The sequence below is a fragment of the Sus scrofa genome, chromosome 4, assembly GCF_000003025.6.
Source record: "Sus scrofa isolate TJ Tabasco breed Duroc chromosome 4, Sscrofa11.1, whole genome shotgun sequence".
Taxonomy (NCBI): Eukaryota; Metazoa; Chordata; class Mammalia; order Artiodactyla; family Suidae; genus Sus; species Sus scrofa.
In genome coordinates this window covers 18,824,551-18,846,173 of record NC_010446.5, presented here as the reverse complement: position 1 = coordinate 18,846,173, position 21,623 = coordinate 18,824,551, and the positions used below count along the sequence as shown (strand labels likewise).

The window sequence follows — 21,623 nt, the reverse complement described above, 5'->3', positions numbered from 1 at the left end:
GGTAGGAAGATCATGTGGATAATATCAATGAGTGTAGCAATTGTCACATCTGCAAAGAAAGAAACTCTCACCTGTTTTTCTTGAAATGTGAGGCTACCTTAGGCTGTATTTTATATTCCCATCTTGGAGATATGCACATGGAAGAAATTCTCTACTGAAAGAAAGACAATTCAAGACCAAGGATAAATGACAGTGGACAATAGGCTAGGTGACAGGGATGCTGGGTAGGGTGGAAACTGCCCTGATTGGAAGTTTGTATGTGTCCAGCCACTGTCAGCTCTTGAAGGTTGTTGCTGCATAGAAATCTAAGCAGGGGTTGCCAGATCTTGTCACCCTTGATTATGTGACCAGGGATTTCTATTTTTATGTAAAACTTACCAGTTTTTAAATATCAACTCGTTGAACAATCAAACTAACCACTGTATTCACCAGTAGATATTTGTTCACTACAAAGCACCCTACTTTGGAAGTGATATTTCATGAAATGAAAAATTCATATATATGTGAAATATATAAAAATATATAAAAATAATTATATATTTTTTATTGAAGTATAATTCACATAAAAAATTACTTTCAGATATACAATGTAGTGATTCAATACTTGTACACATTGTGAAATGATCACAGTAGGTCTAGTTAACATCCATTTAAAAAATTAGAGCTCTCCTGGCCTCTCATGGCATTTTATGCTATTGCCTTTATAAAGTATGATCCCAGACTAATATATTTGTTGAGAAATACATGTTTTTCTGCAGAGCTTTACAGTCTTGGAAATGCCTCTGGCACTTACTATTTCTAATTTATATTGTGCTGGGAAATTAGAAAATATGTTTGGCAGAATTGAATTTAAAATTTGAGTAAATAAAAAAAAATATGAGTACACAGACCATGAATGAAAATCTGAGAACATTTTATTTGAGTAAAATACGTAATGTGTAGATTTTGTAACATTGCTATTTTGACTGCTGTGTGTGTTCTTCATTCTTAATTCTTTTTTTTTTTTTTTTTTTTGTCTTTTCTGGGACCGCACATGTGGCATATTGAGGTTCCCAGGCTAGAGGTCTAATCAGAGCTGTAGCCACCAGGATCCAGGCTGCGTCTTCAACCTATACCACAGCTCATGGCAACACCTGATCCTTAACCCACTGAGTGAGGCCAGGAATCGGACTCTCAACCTCATGGTTCCTAGTCAGGTTCATTAACCACTCTCTCACAACGGGAACTCCCATTCTTAATTCTTAACCATACTATTGAGACTAAAGGTTGCTGGGCAAGTGTCTTGTCTAAGTTAAATATTATTTTACCTAGTTTTGGAACATATGATTTTTAAGGGTGATAATTCCTACCCTATTTTGTTTTACTTCTGTTAATTTAAGCTTTTACTTATAGATGATGCTACAATTGGACTTTTAGAAAGTTCTACAAACATTCCGGAATGAACTTGAAAATGTCCCAACTAGGAGTTTCCATTGTGGCTCATCAGGTTAAAAAGCTGACTAGTATCCATGAGGATGTGGGTTTGATCCCTGGCCTTGCTCAGTGGGTTAAGGATCTGGTGTTGCTGCTAGACACAGATGCGGCTTGGACCTGGTGTTGCTTTGGCTGTGGTGCAGGCTGGCAGCTGCAGCTCCTATTTGACCCCAAGCCCAGAAACTTATACATGCCATAGTTGCAGACCTAAAAAAGGAAAAAAAAAAGTCCCAACTAAAATCTCCTTAGTACATAACATGTAATAGATTGTAAATGCTTTGTTTTTGACTCAATTTACATTTTTTTACATCACCTCCTCTTCTTCCTATCTTTCCTCCTTCACTTCCTCTTCTTCCTTCTCTGTCTTTTCTGCACTATTCCTCTTCCCAACTTTTTGGAGACCAAAGAAGAAAAATAACACAGAACACTTAAACAAATGTAGATGGTGGTTATGGTGGTGATAATGATATTGATGGTGGTGATAGTGTTGATGATAATGATTGTGATGGTGGTGATGGTGATAGGAATAGTGGTGGTGGTGATGATGATGATGTATATGGTGGTGCTGATGATGGTGTTGATGATGATGATGTTGATGGTGGTGATGGTGATGAGAATAGTGGTGGTGATGATGATGATGATGTTGATGGTGATGACAGTGATGGGAATGGTGGTGATGATGATGGTGATGTTGATGGTGGTGATGGTGATGAGAATGGTGGTGATGATGATGATGATGTTGATGGTGATGACAGTGATGGGAATAGTGGTGGTGATGATGATGTTGATGATGTTGATGGTGGTGATGGTGATGGGATAGTGATGGTGGTGCTGATGATGGTGTTGATGATGATGATGTTGATGGTGGTGATGGTGATGAGAATAGTGGTGGTGATGATGATGATGATGTTGATGGTGATGACAGTGATGGGAATGGTGGTGATGATGATGGTGTTGATGGTGGTGATGGTGATGAGAATGGTGGTGATGATGATGATGATGTTGATGGTGATGACAGTGATGGGAATAGTGGTGGTGATGATGATGATGTTGATGGTGGTGATGGTGATGGGATAGTGATGGTGGTGCTGATGATGGTGTTGATGATGATGATGTTGATGGTGATGACAGTGATGAGAATAGTGGTGGTGATGATGATGATGTTGATGATGTTGATGGTGGTGATGGTGATGGGATAGTGATGGTGGTGCTGATGATGGTGTTGATGATGATGATGTTGATGGTGATGATGGTGATGAGAATAGTGGTGGTGATGATGATGTTGATGGTGATGACAGTGATGGGAATAGTGGTGGTGATGATGATGATGTTGATGATGTTTATGGTGGTGATGGTGATGGGATAGTGATGGTGGTGCTGATGATGGTGTTGATGACGATGTTGATGGTGGTGATGGTGATGAGAATGGTGGTGGTGGTGATGATGATGGCAGCAAATACAAGTTGAGTGCTTATCCTGAGCCAGCATCTAAGATTTTTACAGGACCATCTTGTTCAGTTTTTATAGAAAAAAATGCTGCCAAAGCCTGACCTGTCAAACTGAGAACAGAAGCCATCTCAGAGAGCGTACACAATGAAAAGATTTGGGGAAATGTGCAAATCAGTTGGAGAACTAAAGTGCACCATCTGAGTTTTACAAATGAAAGGCCACAGTTTTTAGACTCTGAGAGATAAATCCAATTCCTGACAGCAAGGACTCAATAGTAGAGCTCAGAGCAGATCCCAAGTCCCTCATTCCTCATCAAGAACTCTTTTTCCATCTCTCCTGGAATTAGGCTGAAGTGAAGCTTTTAGCTAAACTATTTGAAAAATTATTCTCAAAAATAGTTACATAACAATGAGATCATAGTCACAGGTTATCATTTCCTCAAATTCTTCTCCTACATCTTAAAATTACTACCAATAAAATCAGTTCCAGAACTTAGCTTAAAACATAATATGACAGCAAGTAAAAAAAATGATATCTAAAAACTCTCATTTGATGAATTAAATAATCAATAATCAATGCATAAAGTGTGGTCTGTTCAGCATCAAATAAAATGCTTTTCATAAACTAGATCTTTTCAACAGATATACATATACATCTGATGAAAAGACATAATGTTGAAAATACATACACATATATATTTATATATAAGTATATCAAGACCTACCTTATCCATTCTAGTTAATAGTTTTATGGTTCCAGGAAGGTTAGGTAAGGTCTTTGGGCCTCAGGTTCCTCATTTGTAAAATAGTCATTAGGAATTACCTAGTGTTTGGTGGAGGACGGGAAGACTAAATGAGACAATGAATGTAAGGTCCGTGACACAGTGTAAATGCTCGATAAATGTTAGTCATTACAATTCAAAGCAACAAAAAGCAACAGCTTTAAAAGTACAGTTTCAAAGCATTATCTTAAACTCATATTTTAAGTATGAGTTTGTCTTTTCTGTGAGTTTAAATAATGAAGCCCTACTGTAGACAGTATTTATAAGTATTAGAATTTAGAGGGTGAAGCACTTGTGTTTAAGTCTTAGGAACTAGCTGGCTTTCCCTTGGGCAAGTTCCATAACTTTCTGGAGTCTCATTTTTCCCATCTTCTAACCAAGGGTACTAATTTGCTCCCTTACAAGGTGTGGTGAGGAATTAAGTACAGCTGATGCATGTAAAGCATACAGGTAACACTCAGACCCCGGAGTAAACATTAAATGCTAAGAATGACCCATTATATTCTTTGGCCTAGATTCAGAAGGAGATAGTATGCATTTTCAGTTAACTGTTGCTATGTAACCAACAGTCTTGCTTAAAACAACCCATGGTTATGCAATGAGGGCTGACCCAGTAGGGTCAGCTTGTCTCTGCTCCATGTGGTGTCAGCTAAGGTGACTCTTGTATTCATCTGGGATCTTGGAACTTCCAAGATGACTTCACTCCAGTGTCTGGGGTGGTTGAGAAGGCTAGGGTTGGCTTGCTCTCTAGCAGAGTAGCTTAGGGTTCCAAAAACATGGAGAGGAAACTCCTTCCCCCAGGGCTGGCAATGGTTTTGGTTTTTTTTTTTTTTTTTTTTTTTGACCTACAGTTGATTCCTTCAAGATGTATATGGTTTTTGCAGTTGATTCCTTTGAGATGTATATGGTTTCTGGATTAGCTCTTTGTTCAGATGAGCCCTCTCTTATCGCTTACAAAATGGATCTTAGGTTCTTCCATCTCAGTTTTCATTTACTTTATTCTGTTCACTCAAAAATATGTAATTCAACATACAGTGGTAAGAAGCTAAACAAGGTCCTGCCCTCAAGGGGCTGCCACTCTATGCAGGAAATAACCTCTACCTCCTACTTAGGAAATAAAATAATTTCAGGATGGGATTGGCAGGAGGGAGGAAACAAACAAAGGCAGTGTTAAAGAATCACCCTACTGAGATAAGTGGAAAGATGAACACCCCTCTGACGAGGTAAAATATAATCACAGTCCTAGCAGATGGCAAAGCCTAATCTGGAAAACAAACAAACAGGGAAATAGGATCCCAGACAGAATGAATTGCATGTGCCAAGGCCCTGAGGTAGAAAGACATGCATGGGAAGAAGGTTGACGTGGCTGACTATGGATTTCTCTCTCTATGTGAAACTTACCTCTTAAAAAATGTCGACTCATTGAACAATCAAAATAACACAGGCTCTGTAATCACGTTCCCCTGTGGGTTACTCATCAATGCAATTCTTACCAGCTACTCCTAGCAGCTCAGACTGTAAACATGACATCAATTTATATTAGCATTGCAAATTATGTGTACTGCACTTTCTATGTCTTCAAACAATGGGACCAGTATTGGTTGCAACCATGACCTGAGACTTAACTGATAGGTCTTCTATTTAAGGGTGTAAGATTAGAAATGTGACTATATGCATGGTTTTATACGTCAGTGTCTCTTGGGCATACTTCTAGCTCTGCTGCCAGCCAAGTCAACTGCAGACAGGAATAAAATGATTTCTGCTTCCTGCATTTAGAGAGTATCTGATGGATCTATTCTGACTTCTGTCTTCTGCAGGTGGAAGTCGATCCTATTACTACATTCCCTCTGAAGGGCTTGACACCCATCACTGAATATACTGTTGCCATTTTCTCCATCTACGATGAAGGGCAGTCAGAACCTCTAACTGGAATTTTTAGCACAGGTAAGCCTTAGTATGGTTTGAAAAGTTTCCAAGAGGAACTATATGGAAACCAGAAGCTGGAGAAGCTTCTTTAAGTGTGATTTTGAAGATACTGGCATTTTAATTTTTGTTTATTTTATGCTATTATTCCCAATGAAGGGTTTGGTGACTAGAATGCTTACTCATTAATTGTTTTCTAGCCAAGCAAGGGAAAGAGGGAAAGGCCCATCTAAATTTAAAGGTCTCAGTTAAGTAAAAGTGTGCGTTGTTCTCTTTCTATTCTCAAACCATTTCTTTTGTTCTATCAGCACGACATTTTCACCTTTATTCCCTTCATATGTGTGTATATTAAGTTGATCTTCCAAAATTACACCTCCCAACAGTTTGTGACCTACAGAAATGACAGTTTCATACTATTTAATCTTATCTACCAATATATAGCCAATAATGCATTTTCATGCAGCTGGCAATATTAGTACAAGATTATGAGGTCTTTTAAAATACTAAATAAAATAATAAAGCATGAATGCATTATTTTTCTTTTCTATATATACCCTATAGTCATCACTCCATAAATATAGCTGTTTTTTTTTTGCCTCTTGGTGGAGACAGTTCTGTTGTTTGCTTTCTGGACCTATCATTAACTGCACTTGGAAATAAATTTAGTGCTACATTGAGAAGATGAGAAGGTTATTTGGAGAGAGATGAGAAATAAGCTGGATTGAGAAATAATGTTCACAGAAAAAAGTTCAGTAATTTCACGAAATCTTCCAAGAGCTAACCCTAGTTGGAATTTTCATGACATCTTGTCAACGCATTTTAAATTTTCTGATTTTAAATAATAAAAATCAATGACTGACAACTCATTTTGGGTGTAATTAGATGTTATGGTCTCTGTTGTACATCCCAGAAGAGTGTAAGCAGCAGTAAAATCACGGATGTCTGATAAATTATATTTCATTTCCAATGGCAGCCAGATATTTTAAAAAATGAACATTCTTCTCTAAGATTTAACTTATTACTAGAAAGTGTATAGTTGTGAAAGTGAATAAAGCTAAAAGTGACATTTCTCAGGTGTCTAGGGCATCATTTTGTTAATTTCTTCAAAATACTTGGAGTATAGTGTCTTTGGAAAACAATGAGTACAGTACTCTTATTTTTAATAGTTAAAGAAAAGAGCCAAATAGAGAATCTAAGAATTCTGGAAATTACTGGAAGGCTGTGAAAACTCTGCTTGTTCCTGGCCTTCCTAACTTATACGGCAGGTAAATGGTGGAATCAGAAACATAATCCCACACTGGGTTGAGCAGCTTTACTTTCACTGCTTCCATGTGTTTTCCTAAAATAAGAGATTCCCAGGAGAGTCCTCTCTACCTGCGGGCCCCCCCTGAGGAGCTGCTTGAGTTAGGGTTTTCTTACCTTCTCAATTCCCTAACAAAATCTCCTTCCTTGGCTTACAGAGGAAGTTCCAGCCCAGCAATACTTGGAAATTGACGAGGTGATGACAGATAGTTTTAGAGTCACCTGGCATCCTCTCTCGGCTGATGAAGGGCAACACAAGTTGATGTGGATTCCAGTCTACGGTGGGAAGACTCAGGAAGTGAGTTGTCTGAGGCTGGAAATGAATCCAGAGCATTTTCTCTGGAAGTGAATGCCCACTGCTGCATTTGAGTTGGTCTTCATTTTAAAATAGATCGAAAATCCCAGACGTAATTAGTATTTTGCATGGCATGGGGTTTTATGAGTGTCAAATCATGTGATTTTTCTGGGATTAAAATGCATTTTTTTGCTGGTGCTTTAGTTATATATGCTATGTCTTTTCAGATTCTTTGATTTCCATAAATGATATTTAATAAAGCTTCAAATGCCACTTTTGCAATATTAATCATTTATTTTCTGAGGGAAATGAAAGGAAAAAGTCTCTGATTGGACTTTAAAGTTGAATTCAGTGACCCTGAAGTTCTTTATGCTTAGTTACTTCTGTCTTACACTTGGGAGAACATTTTTCCTTTTTGTTATTTTTTTCTTAACTTTCTCCTCTGTTATTCAAGTAAACCCAGATACTAAGCAACAGATACTTTTCAGGTTGTCCTAAAAGAAGATCAAGACTCATATGTTATTGAAGGCCTGGAACCTGGCACTGAATATGAAGTTTCCTTGTTGGCTGTACTGGACGATGGAAGCGAGAGTGAGGTGGTGACTGCCGTTGGGACCACACGTAAGTCTTGGTCGGGCCAAGGTGGACTTCCCAAGCTCCCATAATTTATCTGACATCCTCTTCACCCCACCAGGTTCCCTGCGCATCAGCCTTATTTCTGGCTGCAGAGGCTTTGTCCCTAGAATTCTTCATACATCTTCATCTTTAATGAAACCCATATGTGCAACATTTTGGTTTCCTAGTTTATTGTCATCTAAAGGCGTGGACCCTCTCTGTCTTCTACACCATTCTATCTCCAACACTTAGCACAGATCTTGACATAGCTTAACCGTGCAATGAATATTTGTTGAATGGATATATGGATGGATGAAATAATTTTTTAAATGGATAAATGAGCAAACAAATACATGCTGGGCAAAAATGTCCAAGAGTTTCTGGAATTTCCCAAGTTGATCTTGGTTCCAAGAACCTTGCACCAAATTCACTTGCTGATTCATTCATCCCTTCATTTTTTAAATATGAGGTATTAACCACACATTACATTGCCTTTGATTGGGTTCCCTTGAGTCAGATTCTGAAATGGAAAATTGCATCCAGAAGGCTTATTGAAGTGTGTATTTGGGAGCTACATCTGCAAGGAAATAAGGATGGCAGCATTGGGCATAGGGGGAAGCTAAAACTGAGCCCTCAGCAAATTCTATTAGAAATTTTGGACCTGGGATGACCTTTCTGGGTTGTTCCAAATTGAGTCAAAAGGGCTGGACCTTTGTATCCCTGCACCCCCAGTCACTGGAGGTAGGCCATCTCTTGACAGAGTCTACATCCTCAGGCAAGGCAATTCCCGTGCTCAGAGCCATTGGTAGCCAGTCCTCCAGGAGCTGGTGGATGAATGTGTTGACCCCATAGAGGGGATCTGAGTGGTGCCCCGCACAGCCACTCCATCCACTGGTTGCCCAGGGTGGTACAAGAAATACCAGATGTGCTTGGCGCACTTCTCATTGTCTTTCATGGTGGTTCTGTTTGGCAGCCCCTTTACGACTTAATCTACAGCACTGTTTAATTTCCCTTAATCACCATGGTTATATCCCGTTTCAAAGTAACTGGGAGGCTTCAGGATTTTATAGATATAATTCAAATGTCTATATGAAGGCTGGTTTCTGTGATTAGCAACTTTTAACTTCTTTGAATTTTGGTTTCTTCATCCGTGGAAGAGGTATAAAGTCTGCCTTGAAAGTCACTTCTTCTCTCTTGCAACCATACTCAAGGGTGTTGCGAGAAACCAATGAAATAGTAGAGGTGAATTTTTCTCTTTGAAAACTATAAAATGCTGTACACAAATGTATAGAGCTCTCTCGATGGCAGAATTTTAAAGTTGTGAATTTTTTGTTTGTTTGTTTGTTTGTTTTTAGTTGACAGTTTTTGGACAGAACCAGCTACAACCGTACTACCTACCAGACCTGTGACCTCCGGTAAGGTCAAATAGAAGCTCATTTAAGCCATAAGCAGAGTTTGATTTAAACAAAAGTAATGTTATCTCAGTTTTATTTGATTTATGTTATTCATCAGGAAGGGGGCATGCCAGTTCAAATTTCACTCCTTTCAGTCCCTCTCAATCTCTTCTTAACCGTAAATGCCAATCAGTCTTCTAGTCTCCTAATCTCTCTCACTGTGGTTCTCTCTACCTTTCCCGTCTTTGTTTGTGGATTCCCATCTAATCTTTCAGAGGATGTTAGCATAGTCAGTGCCAGGAGTCTCTGCCCTGCTCTTGACCTCGGCGACTTCTCCTATTGCTCTCTGTTGAGAATTATTCATATCATGGATTCTTTGCATTTCTGTGGATAACAGCCCTGCCTGATGTATTGGTCTTTCTACATCAGCTCTTTGCTCTCTCTGCTTAACTTTCCCCTTTATTATAATACATCCCCCAACTCGTTGTCAGAGTCAATGAGATAAAACAAGTTTGATGATATTGGTTGCCCGACCTAAAACCCTTCAGTGGATCTCCATTATCCATTCATTTATTCATTCACGCACTAGTCTATTCCTTCTTTAGTTAGCTTTTACTGAGCCTTTCTTTATGCTCCCAAATCTATCATAATATCCACGCCGCTTCCTGATGGGGGCCTGCTTCCCCTCCTGGCCTCAGCCGTATGTTTCAGGCTTTCCCCATATCCTTCTGACATCTAAACTCCTAGCCCTAAATGTGAGCCATCGCATTCTGTACCTACAGCCTAGGAGGTGTATTTACCTGTTTTACATGATAAATGTCACTCTCCTTCTCCTCTGTGACACTTTTACTATTTTTGTCAAGTGTTACATCATTGCATATCTTAAAAGTCGAACACAGTCTGACATACAGGAAAAGCTCAATGAATGTTTGCTAAAGGAATGAATAAATGAATGAAGAGAAGAAAGAGTCAGTGGAGATGGACAGAATGAAAGGAATTTAGCACAAGAGGGAGAAGAAAAATGGGACAAATGAGAGAGCAAGTCAGTTACCTTGGGAGATGAGAAGGGATGTGTCAGAGAATGCAAAAGAAGGAGGGCGGACAGATCTCAGAGAAAAGATGATATCTGTGGGGCCCAAGCGGATGGAGGCAGCCGTGGCAGGAGATCTGTGCTCTGAGTGATGTGTCAAACAAGAAATGGGGGACCAGGTGAGTGGGACGTGTGGTGGCTGCTGGATTGCATGCCGAGGCTGACCACATCCGCCCCCTCACACCTACTTCTCCAACTCTACATGAAGGTCTCACCATCATGGTCCCATTTGGGTTCCACTGGTGGATTCCTAGACCAAGGGCTTCTCCCCCGTCCCCCTACTGGTGTATATACAGAGCTGGTGGTTTTGAGGGAAACCTGGAAAGCATCTCCTAAACCCATTTTGATCTCCTGCCATAAGGTTTCATGGCTCCGAAAGCCAAGCTGCTCTTGCATCATGTGGGTCCACATGATAGGGATACTTTAGATGATACTCGTTGCCATGTCCACAAGTCACCTCTGTAGGTCATTTTGGAATATGATGGCTGAAAAGTTCTTTAAATCCTTGGTTGTGTTTATTCCAGTTTTCCGCACAGGAATCAGAAACCTGGTTGTAGATGATGAAACCACTTCTAGCCTGCGGGTAAAATGGGACATTTCAGACAGCAGTGTGCAGCAGTTCAGGGTGACCTACCTGACTGCTCAAGGGGACCCTGCGGAAGAAGTGGTAGGAACGGTCTGTATAAATACAGCTGACTACAGCTCCATGAGTTTCCCGACTAACCAGGCTAATGAGGCTGTTTCCAGAAATGAACGCAAGCTTTACTGCTCATTTCTTGGTGACTTACCATCTCTGAAAACTAATGTTTTTGCTTAGTCCAAACTTAACAACTCGTTTCTTGATGACTTTTCTGTCTCCAAAACTTGTTCCACCTACAAACCGCTATAAGTTGATAAAATTTCTGAATCTTTTTTCCCACGCTGCTTCTGCTACCTTGACAACTTATTAGGGCACAAAAATTGGGCCACAAATAGTCCAATATACACTTGTCTCTCTCTCTGTGAATATATGTATATGTGTGTGTGTATATAAACTTTTGATATATAAACCCTTATATATACATATAGGAACATGAGTGTGTATATATATACACACATATATAGGTACACACCCATATATACATACACACCTATATATATATATACACACATGTAGGTACCTATATATACACATATACACACACATACACATACACACCTATATACATACACATAACTTGCCTTTGATGGCAAGATATTTTTTATTTATATATATGTATATATATATATATAGATACCTATATATACACATATATAGGTGTGTGTGTATATGTGTGTGTGTGTGTGTGTGTGTGTGTGTGTGTGTGTATCTTTTTTGCACCTTGGGATTGAAAGGTTTAAGCAAAGCATAACTCAAAAGTCTTTTTCATGTAGCTGAAGTGTTTCTAACAAAATGCCATCCATTAACCAATAGTTATATTTTTCATTGACTTGACTATCTTTGAGCAGATTTATGGTGATTTCTTTCTTTCTTTTTTTCATTTCTACACCTCCTTATTTTTTGGGGGGGATAAAGTTCATTTTTTAAAATTGTTATTTCCCCAATACAATTTTTTTTCTACTGTACAGCATGGAGACCCAGTTACACATACATGTATGCATTCTATTTTCTCATATTATTATGCTCCATCATAAGTGACTAGACATAGTTCCCAGTGCTACACAGCAGGATCTCATTGCTAATCCATTCCAAAGGCAATAGTTTGCATCTCTTAAACCCAAGCTCCCCAACCACCCCACTCCCTCCCCCTCCCTCTTGGAAACCACAAGTCTATTCTCCAAGTCCATGATTTTCTTTTCTGTGGAAGGGTTCATTTGTGCCATATATTAGATTCCAGATATAAGTGAAATCATATGGTATTTGTCTTTATGACTTACTTCATTCAGTATGAGAGTCTCTAGTTCCATCCATGTTGCTGCAAATGGCATTATTTTGTTCTTTGTTATGGCTGAGTAGTATTCCATTGTGTATACATACCACATCTTCCTAATCCAGTCATCTATCGATGATCATTTGGGTTGTTTCCATGTGTTGGCTATTGTGAACAGAGCTGCAATGAACATTCAGGTGCCTATGTCTTTTTAAAGGGAAGTTTTGTCTGGATATATGCCCAAGAGTGGGATTGCTGGGTCATATGGTAGTTCTATATATAGATTTCTAAGGTACCTCCATACTGTTCTCTATAGTGGTTGTACCATGGTGATTTCTAATGTATTCTTAGTCATGAGTGTCTCTGTAAGGGATTTAGATTTTTATATGTTGCATTTTCTTTGTTTCATCTATATGTGTTTTTCTATATTTAAAAATGTTTCATCTATATGTGTTTTTCTATATTTAAAATCTGATACATTCTCTTTTTTAAAAGAAATAAAGTATTTTTTAAAGTAAACATTTTTATACAATTTTTAAAGGTTGCTTTCCATTTACAGTTATTGCAAAATATTGCCTATATTCCTGGTGTTGTACAATACATCCTTGAACCTATTTTACACTCGATAGTTTGTTCCTCACCCCCCCCGCCCCCCGGTAACTGCTAGTTTGTTCTCTGTATCTGTGACTCTGCTTCTTTTTTTATTCACTAGTTTGTTGTAGATCACACAGTATCTGTCTTTCTCGGTCTGACTTATTTCACATAGCATAATGCCCTCTAGAGTCATCCATATTGTCACAAATGGCAAGCTTTCATTCTTTTTTTATGGCTGAGTAATATTCCACTGTGTATATATACCACATCTTCTTTATCCATTCAGCTGTTGATGAATACTTAGTTTGCTTCCATATCTTGGAAATCATAGAAAATGCTGCTATGAACACTGGGGTGAGTGTATCTTTTCAAATGAGTACTTTTGGAAAACTTGGGTATACCCTTAATCATGGCCTTTCTATATTTTCTTCATTTACATAATACCATTCCTTTCATGAAAATTGTTTCCTAGGCATGCTTTCCATCAGATCAGATAACTCCAGTTTGCATTCAAAAGAATTTTTTTTCTCTTAAGTCATTGAATATGCTTTATTTGGCCTCATTAGTTGCGTTTCTTGCCCTCTGCTGCATTATTTTTGTGGCATTTTAGGAAAGAAGTCTCCAAATACATTATTGCTCAGGAATAACATTATTACCCTTTCTTCCTCTTCCTTACATATAAAACCTTTGATGGCAAGTTGTTTTTTATTTATATGGTGCATAAACAATTACTTGAGCTCAAAATTCTCTCAGGAAAGTACTTAATTCAGACTGATGGATGAATCATCATGGAACACAATGATATCACAATAGCTATAGCCACTGTGAATAATCAGAAGCTCCATGAAATTGGGCTGGGAGTACTTTTGGAAAGTTAATGGACAGTTAAAATAGATTGAACTCTAAATTCCCTCAGACTATAGATTTTAAATGACCCACTATTGGAAAATTCAAAAAAATCAAAATTGTGCTTAGGTATGTTAACCAAAGGTATAATTTGGATGCTTTATTTTCCCTGTTATTGTCCTCATGTTTTAATTTAGTTCCTAAAATGAAACCTTTAAATACTTCCCAGAGTGAGAGTTTTGTTTTTTTTGGTTTTTGTTTTTACTCTTTCCAAGAAATACATTAAGCTTCTTGCTAAATTATTCCTACTAATTTGGAATGAGCAACAGTTTAATCTCACGCATGCACTTGTAAGATATGCAAGGTAAAATAATAATAATAATATTTACTTTGGATTGTCTCTGGATAATTTTTCCTTTGCTAGTTTCTTTCATTTCACACTGTTTATTTTGAAACCCTTGGACACCTAGATGAAGGAAGAAAAGATCAAAAGTCTTCAACACACATATGCCTAAGTTAAACAAACCTTTAACAAAAATGAAAAAATATTGATAAATTTGATGGTGATTATTTACCATGCCAAGCATTTTTGCTGCACAGAAGAAAGTACTTTAGACTTCTTTAACTATAAAGTCCCTTTAGTGAATTCCAGTGAAATTGAATTTGTGCATGCTTAATTTATAGGCAGATTTTCAGGGACTCAACTGAGGAATAATTGAGAATTTATATCTTAGTGTTTATGTCAGTGCTATATAACTGTGATGTATTGTTATTGGAGATAAAAAGTGAGTGCATCTAGATTTAGAGTATAAAACCAAAGTAGGGAGTTCTCTTGTGGTGCAGTGGGTTAAGGATTGGGGGTTGTCACTGCAGCGGCTCCGAGAGATGCTGATGTGGTGTAGGTTCAGTCCTTGGCCTGGGAACTTCCACATGCCATGGGCATGACCCAAAAAAAGGTAAATAAATAAAACCAGGGTAGGGCAGGCACTTGGAGATCGATATCAAGTCCCACACACCAAATGAACATCTTATGCAATGATGCAAGCAGGGAAAGACAGATGGCTCAAACATATTATGAAAGTGAGACAGGAAATGTGTCCAAATAAGAGAAATGACTCTTGCTGCCTTCCCAAATTTTCCTCAACTATAACAATTAATTAAATTTACCCACAGAAATGAAAAGATAGAGTATTGAAATTGGAGAATAGGAGAGCTACACCATAGTAAACTGAAATCAAGCTTTAATATAAAACAAAGGGAATTAAATTTACTTTTCCAACTGAGGTAAAATCAAGTGTTTACATATTTTCTAAGCATAATCAAATCTACAAATAGTCCCCATAAAAAGCTTTTGAACTCTTAGAAAGTAAAACTCCCTGTCAAATATTTCATAAGCATTGACTTTTCAAGTCTGTTCAGAAATTTGGAGAAGTGGCAGTAGCATTGCCATGAATTTTGTTGTCAGGGGAGAGAGGTCTCACATATCTTTATTTGCAAAAGGCTAATTAGGATTCCAGACTTTTCTAGAGTCTACATGTCAAAATCCAAAACCATGACCTGAATTCTGAGTTGTAAGAAATATTCTATAGCAGAAACAATCAAAATGTGGCTCAGTCTCCTATAAGTTCAGCTATTAAAATTAAGCTTTTAGAAACATTTAGAGGCATTCCCCTGTGGTGCAGAAGTTTATAGATCTTGCTGTTGTCACTTTAGCAGCTCAGGTTGCTGCTATGGTGTGGGTTCAAACCCTGGCCCAGGAACTTTTGCATGTCATGGGCACAGCCAAAAAAAAAAAAAAAAAAAATATATATATATATATATATATATATATATCCATCTGACATTGTTACCACATCCAAGAATATGATTGTATTTTCTAGCAATTTTGTTTTATTGTATTTTATGAAAAATATTGGTCTTCAACATAAATATACATTTCTCCAAAGAAGGCATACAGATGGCCAATAGGCACATGAAAAGATGCTCAACATTGCTAATTATCAGAGAAATGCAAGTCAAAACTATAATGATGTGCCACCTCACAGAATGGCCATCATTAACAAGTCTACAAATTACAAATGCTGGAGAGGCTGTGGAGAAAAGGGAACCTTCCTACACTGTTTGTGAGAATGTAAATTTGTACAACCACTATGGAAAACAGCAGGGAGCTTTCTCCGAAAACTAAGTCAAATTACCATATGATGCAGCAATCTCACTCCTGGGCATGTATCCAGACAATACTCTAATTCAAAAAGATACATGCACCCCCTATTTCATTGCAGCACTATTCACAATAACCAAGACATGGAAACAACCTAAATACTCATCAACAGATGGATGGATTAAGAAGTTGTGGTACATATATAAAATGGAATACTACTCAGTCATAAAAAAGGAATGAAATAATGCCATTCACAGCAACACGGATGCAACCAGAGATTCTCATACTAAGTGAAGTAAGTCAGAAAAAGAAAGACAAATACTATATGCTATCACTTATATGTGGAATCAAAAATATGGTGCAAATGAACCTATCTACAAAACAGGAACAGATTCACAAACATAGAGAACAGACTTGTGGTTGCCAAGGGGGAGGAGGCAGAGAGTGGGACAGACTGGGAGTTTGGGGTTAGTAAATGCAAACTATCAAATTTAGAATGGATAAGCAATGAGGTCCTGCTGTATAACACAGGGAGCTATATCCAATGTCCTCGGATAGATCGTGGTGGAAAATAATGTAGAATAATGTATATATATATATATATATATATATATATACATGTATATATATATATGTAAGACCAAGTCACTTTGCTATACAGCAGAAATCAGCACAACATTTATAAATCAACTATACTTTAATTTAAAAAAAGAAACACCTTTCTTCATATATATATATATATATTCTTCAAAAACTGGGATTAAAACAACAGCACCAACCCGACCTAGTCCTTCACCATAGAAAGCATGAGAAACACTGTCAGGAAACAGAATTTTCTAGGACAGGAACAAAATGAGATTGGAAGACTTCTCTTTCTACTGCAGAAACAGCCTGCTGGACAGGATCCAGACTGCTCTGGAGACCTTTGGGCAATAATGGAGCCAGACATGCAGTTGCATTTCTCAAAAAATTAAACACATGAACTTCACTGGTTAGATTTGCATTCATTTATCCATGAGCATCTTTTATAGAATTGTTTTATAAATAACCCCACTATTTGCTACAAGTTGTAGCATCTGTTTTTAGTAGGTGCCTGTTCATACTTTGCTTTGTGCAGACAAGCTGAAGTCATGTAGAAGGAACTTTGCATACCCAAGAGGAGGTTTATATTTTATCCCAGGGAATGGCTATCACTAGGATAAAGAGATTCAGGTAGTGCAGTTAAGTGGAATAGAGGGCAGTGGTTAAAAAAAGCTTAGGCCAGATACTCAGGATTTCAATACGGCTTTTTTTTTTTTTTTTTTTAACTCAATAGCTGTGTAAGCCTCAGTCTTCTCATCTGTAAAATGAATGTAACGATACTTCTTACTTCAAAGGATTGTGGTAAAGAGTAAGTCAATTACTGTATTAGAATACTTAGAGGAGTAGCACCTGGCACATGATAATAGCTACCTAAATGAGGGCTATTATTATCAACCACAGCAGGTACTACCTAGCAAACTAAATGAACCCTCCAGCAGGGTCCTACTGCTTTTCATACCCTATAAGCTACTTTTTTTTGGTTCCAAGGCTATGTGCATCCCAGTTTGAGGAATGACCTTATTTAAGGAACATCACCATGGGTGGTTTGCTAGACAGACATCTTGGAACAGATGCCCAGGCTCTGGGCTCCAGAGGGTAATGTTGAAAAGAGATGCCCTAAAGGAAGCTACATGGATGGGGTAAAGACAAGTCAAGGCAACCACGAGTCTTCCATTACATGTTCTTAATGCCAGGGTTATCTAACTCATCCTAGAATAAAACAGAGCTCCTTTTGTAAAATCTACCTCCCAGGAGTACCACCCTATATATTTCAATGTCATTTCAACTGAGGAGCAAAATCTTATTAATCTAAGAGAAATCACTTAATTCTGACTTCCTTTTTTCCTATTAAAAAAACCCCCGCTTTTAGAGCTTCGCAATATCTTAGCAACAGCTGCTCCTAAGTTCAGCTTGAGGCTTTCGAGGGCTTATTCCATGATTTATAGGTTCCTTTCCTCAACCAGAAGTAGACAGCACACCCTTTGCCTGCTGGCATTTTACCCAGCTCTTGAATCCAAAAGCATCTCCAGCTGTCCCAGTCTTGTGACTCCCTTAAACGGGTTTGGGTCGGTTCTTACATCCTAGCATTTTTTCCAGCCATGCTTAAGTCTCTCAAATGGCCCAGAGATGTGCCAGCATCTAAATCCTGGAGCCTAGGCAGAAAGTTCTGTGGTTTTAGCATTGAGAACATGTGGCTTTTCTGGTCCATACATTCTTGTATGGAGGCCAGGATTTGCACTGCTGAGCCACAAGGAACATTGCACCGATGCTTGAGTGGTGTCCACCCCGCCGATGCATGTTCTTTTTTTTTTTTTTTGCAGCCTTTAGAGTCAGAGGAATGGTGATTTCAGATTGAGGACGACATCTCCTTTCAGAAATAAAAAAGCTGTCACATTTTTTAGTGTCACTGGTAAATTATCTTTGAACTCGGAAATCTTGGATTTAATGCGTGGTTGTGCTGTTCTTGGCCAGCCTCCATCCTTTTCTAAAACAGTGGGGTTAGATGATCTCTGAAAGGGGAAGAGAGGAAGGCTGAATTTTCAAGAGGATACTTAAGTAGAATCAAATATGATCCGCAGGTTGGGTTAGAGGCTGAGCACTCCTAAGCCATAAACACCTGCTTTCCAAACAGATGATTATTTCTCTCTTCTGGCTACGTTACAAATGCTGAAAAGATGTTGAGAGAAGACTATTCCTCAGAGCTTAAGCGCTTCAAATGGAAGCCTTCTGCATTAGTGATTAGAAGCTAAGGGCTATTCTGAGGGGAATTTCAGAGGGAAAAGCTTTTGCATGGATGCCTCTTTTTTTTTTTTTTTTTCCTCATCTCCCGCCAAGCACATCTCCTTGCTTCTGATGCTTCAAAGTGCCCATAGCCCTACTGTGTTAGTGGACGGGTGGGAACAAGGGTCTTGCTGAAACTGTGGTCTTTCGCTTATCTCTGCAGGTTATGGTGTCTGGAAACCAGAACGACCTCCTCCTGAAGAATCTGCTTTCCAATACTGAATACAAAGTCACAGTGACACCCATCTACGATGACGGAGAAGGGGTCAGCGTCTCCGCCCCTGGAAAAACCTGTGAGTGATGCTTTCTCCCCGTGGTCACTAGCCAAATAATTAAGTGGAAACGCTCACCCACTCTAATGCACTCTGGTAGCCCCAGGGTAGGGTGGTGAAAAAAGTAAAAGGGGTTTGGAGAGAGAAAATCTCTTTGAATTCTGTCTTTATATATTCAAGCTGTGTGACTTTGGGCAGATTGTTTAACTACTCTGGGCTTCTGTTTTCTTGTCTCTAAAATCTAAGACTTAAAAAAACAACATTTTACTCCCCTGGCATCTAATTCCTCCTAACTCCTGTTGAGAGGAATTCTACGTGACTGTCTTTCTCTTCATCTACCTGCTCCACCTCCATCCAAGCCACGCTGTCCCTCAAATGAGTGCATGCATCTCCTTGCTTCCACTCCTGGACCCTTTATTCTCCTCACAGCATCCTGCGAAACTTCCTTTATTTATTTATTTATTTATTTTTTTATTTTTTGGCTTTGCCCATGCCTTGCCGAAGCTCTTAGGCCAGGGACTGAACCTGAACCACAGCAGTGATGCCAGATCCTTAGCCACTAGGCCACCAGGGAACTCCCTAGGAAACTTTTAAAAGTGTAAGTGATTTCCTGTCACACCTCTGTTTCAAGCTCCCCAACCGCTTCCCCATTGTACTCAACATTGTTCGCACAGCCCTAGAAGGCCCTAGATGAGCTGGACCTTGCTGATCTCTTTGACCTCCCCCTCCTGACAATTCCTCCAGCCTTACCTCCTTTTCTGCTTGTCGCTGGACTTTTTTTTTTTTTAATGGCCGAACCCACGGCATATGAACGTTTCCAGGCTAGGGACTGAATCGGAGATGCAGCTGCCAGCCTTCGTCAGAGCCACAGCAACGCTGGCTCCTTAACCCCACTGATCAAGGCCAGGGATCGAACCCTCATCTTCATGGATACAAGTCCAGTTCGTTTCCACTGCGCCACAAAGGGAACTGCATTGTCACTGAACTTTTAAAGCTTGTTTCTGCCTTAGAACCTATGAACTAGCATTCCTTCCGCAGGAAATGTCCTCTCCCAGATGTCTGCCTTTCTGGTTTTTTTCTTGTCATTTTGGTCCAAGCTCAGGGTCACCCACTCAGGCTTTTCTGACACCTGGACATAGTTGCACCCACCCTCTCTGACATCATCCTAGGTTGTTTTTGTGTTTTTGTTTCTGGTCATGTCATGGTCCTATTTGCTAGCTGAAATTTTCTTGTTTATTCGTGGATTTGTTCATTGTCTGTCTCGAGTGCCCAGGACCTCATCTGTACTGTTCACCTCTGGGTGCCGATCCCCCATAGTGCTGTGTGGCACAGAGGAGGTGGCACAGAATGTGTTTTGTAGGTGATTTGGCCACGATGATCAAGTGAGAAGTATGCATGAAAACACTTGGCGAAGGTGCCACAGAGTCTTAGTTGTCTTTGTTGTTGTTGTGATTGTACTTGCATGAAGATAACCCCAGAGCCTGGTGGCTTAAAATAGCAACCATTTTATTGTATCACTTGATTTTGTGGGTCAGGAAATTAGGCAAGATTTGCTGGAAGATCCTTCTGTTTCCATATATTACTGACTGGAGTTGCCTGGGGGGCCGGGTTGGTTTGGCTGGTCTAAGACAATTTTACATGCCTGGCATCTTTTACATGCCCCATATTCTGGGAGGCATGGTGGTATGGACTGAATTCTGTACCTGGACACCTAGGTATGGATTTTTCTAGCAAGTAGGCAGGTCATTAAAATTCTGTAGCTGCAAATCCCAAAGTCCTGACTCTGCTCAGTTGAGCAAATGGATAGTCTGTCCTCATTTGGCAGTGCTGGCCTCTCCCTGGCCTCCCCGGGGCCAAGCAATGAGAGCCTCCCATCAGACGCACACTCAGCCTGCACATTTTGCTAAAGGTCACCCAGATCAGAGTGTGAGGAGCCCTCAGAGCTTCTAAAGTTCGATCCTCGGGGTTATATGGAAGGAGAGAAGGAGAGGGAAGAGCAGAGCAGTAGAAGAGCTCTATAAGCTCTTCTTCACTTTTACCTGTATGCTGGCATCCTAATTTGATCTACACATTAGCATTCCTAGCGTACTAGGTATTTCGCTGCTAAATAAATGTTTGAGAACCACAGAATTATAGCAATGGAAGAAAAAAAGCAAGTAGCATTCACTTAACACTTATGGCGCATCAACTCTGTGCTTTTAAATCTAAGTTTGAAATAAAAAACAGGCAAGAATGGTTTACTATTAACAGAGTAAATTCTACTATATTGAGTTGGTTTTGGATTGGGTTATTTAACACTGAAGTTTCATCAAGTTACCTGAAACTTGACACTCTAGGGGAGGGGTACGAAGGGAAGGCCAGGGGGCTCCATTTAACAGCTAATGACCTGGGCTTGAAGATCTGCTTTTAACTTTTACGTTTTAAAAATTAGCAGAATTTGTGGAGTTCCCATCATGGCTCAGGGGAAACAAATCTGACTAGCATTCATGAGGATGCAGGTTTGATTCCTGGCCTTGCTCAGTGGGTTGAGGATCCGGCGTTACTGTGAGCTGTGGTATCGGTCGCAGATGCGGCTCGGATCTGGCATTGCTGTGGCTGTGGCTTAGGCAGGCAACTGTAGCTCCCAATTCACCCCCTAGTCTGGGAACCTCCATAT

The 21,623-nt window shown here is 39.2% G+C and overlaps 1 protein-coding gene across 4 annotated transcripts in view; it reads left to right on the top strand.

Annotated features, from left to right (window-relative positions):
• The window catches only part of COL14A1 (collagen type XIV alpha 1 chain), a 234,915-nt gene that overhangs the window by 78,938 nt on the left and 134,354 nt on the right, over window positions 1–21,623 (top strand). For 2 of the 4 annotated variants that reach the window (XM_013996512.2, XM_013996514.2), the window contains exons 15-20: window positions 5,521–5,647; window positions 7,087–7,226; window positions 7,712–7,844; window positions 9,194–9,253; window positions 10,847–10,998; window positions 18,859–18,988. In XM_013996512.2, coding sequence (XP_013851966.1) covers window positions 5,521–5,647; window positions 7,087–7,226; window positions 7,712–7,844; window positions 9,194–9,253; window positions 10,847–10,998; window positions 18,859–18,988 — 742 coding nt within the window. The remainder of the gene's footprint in view (window positions 1–5,520; window positions 5,648–7,086; window positions 7,227–7,711; window positions 7,845–9,193; window positions 9,254–10,846; window positions 10,999–18,858; window positions 18,989–21,623) is intronic. The other 2 variants (XM_005662880.3, XM_021090550.1) reach the window with 1 other exon arrangement.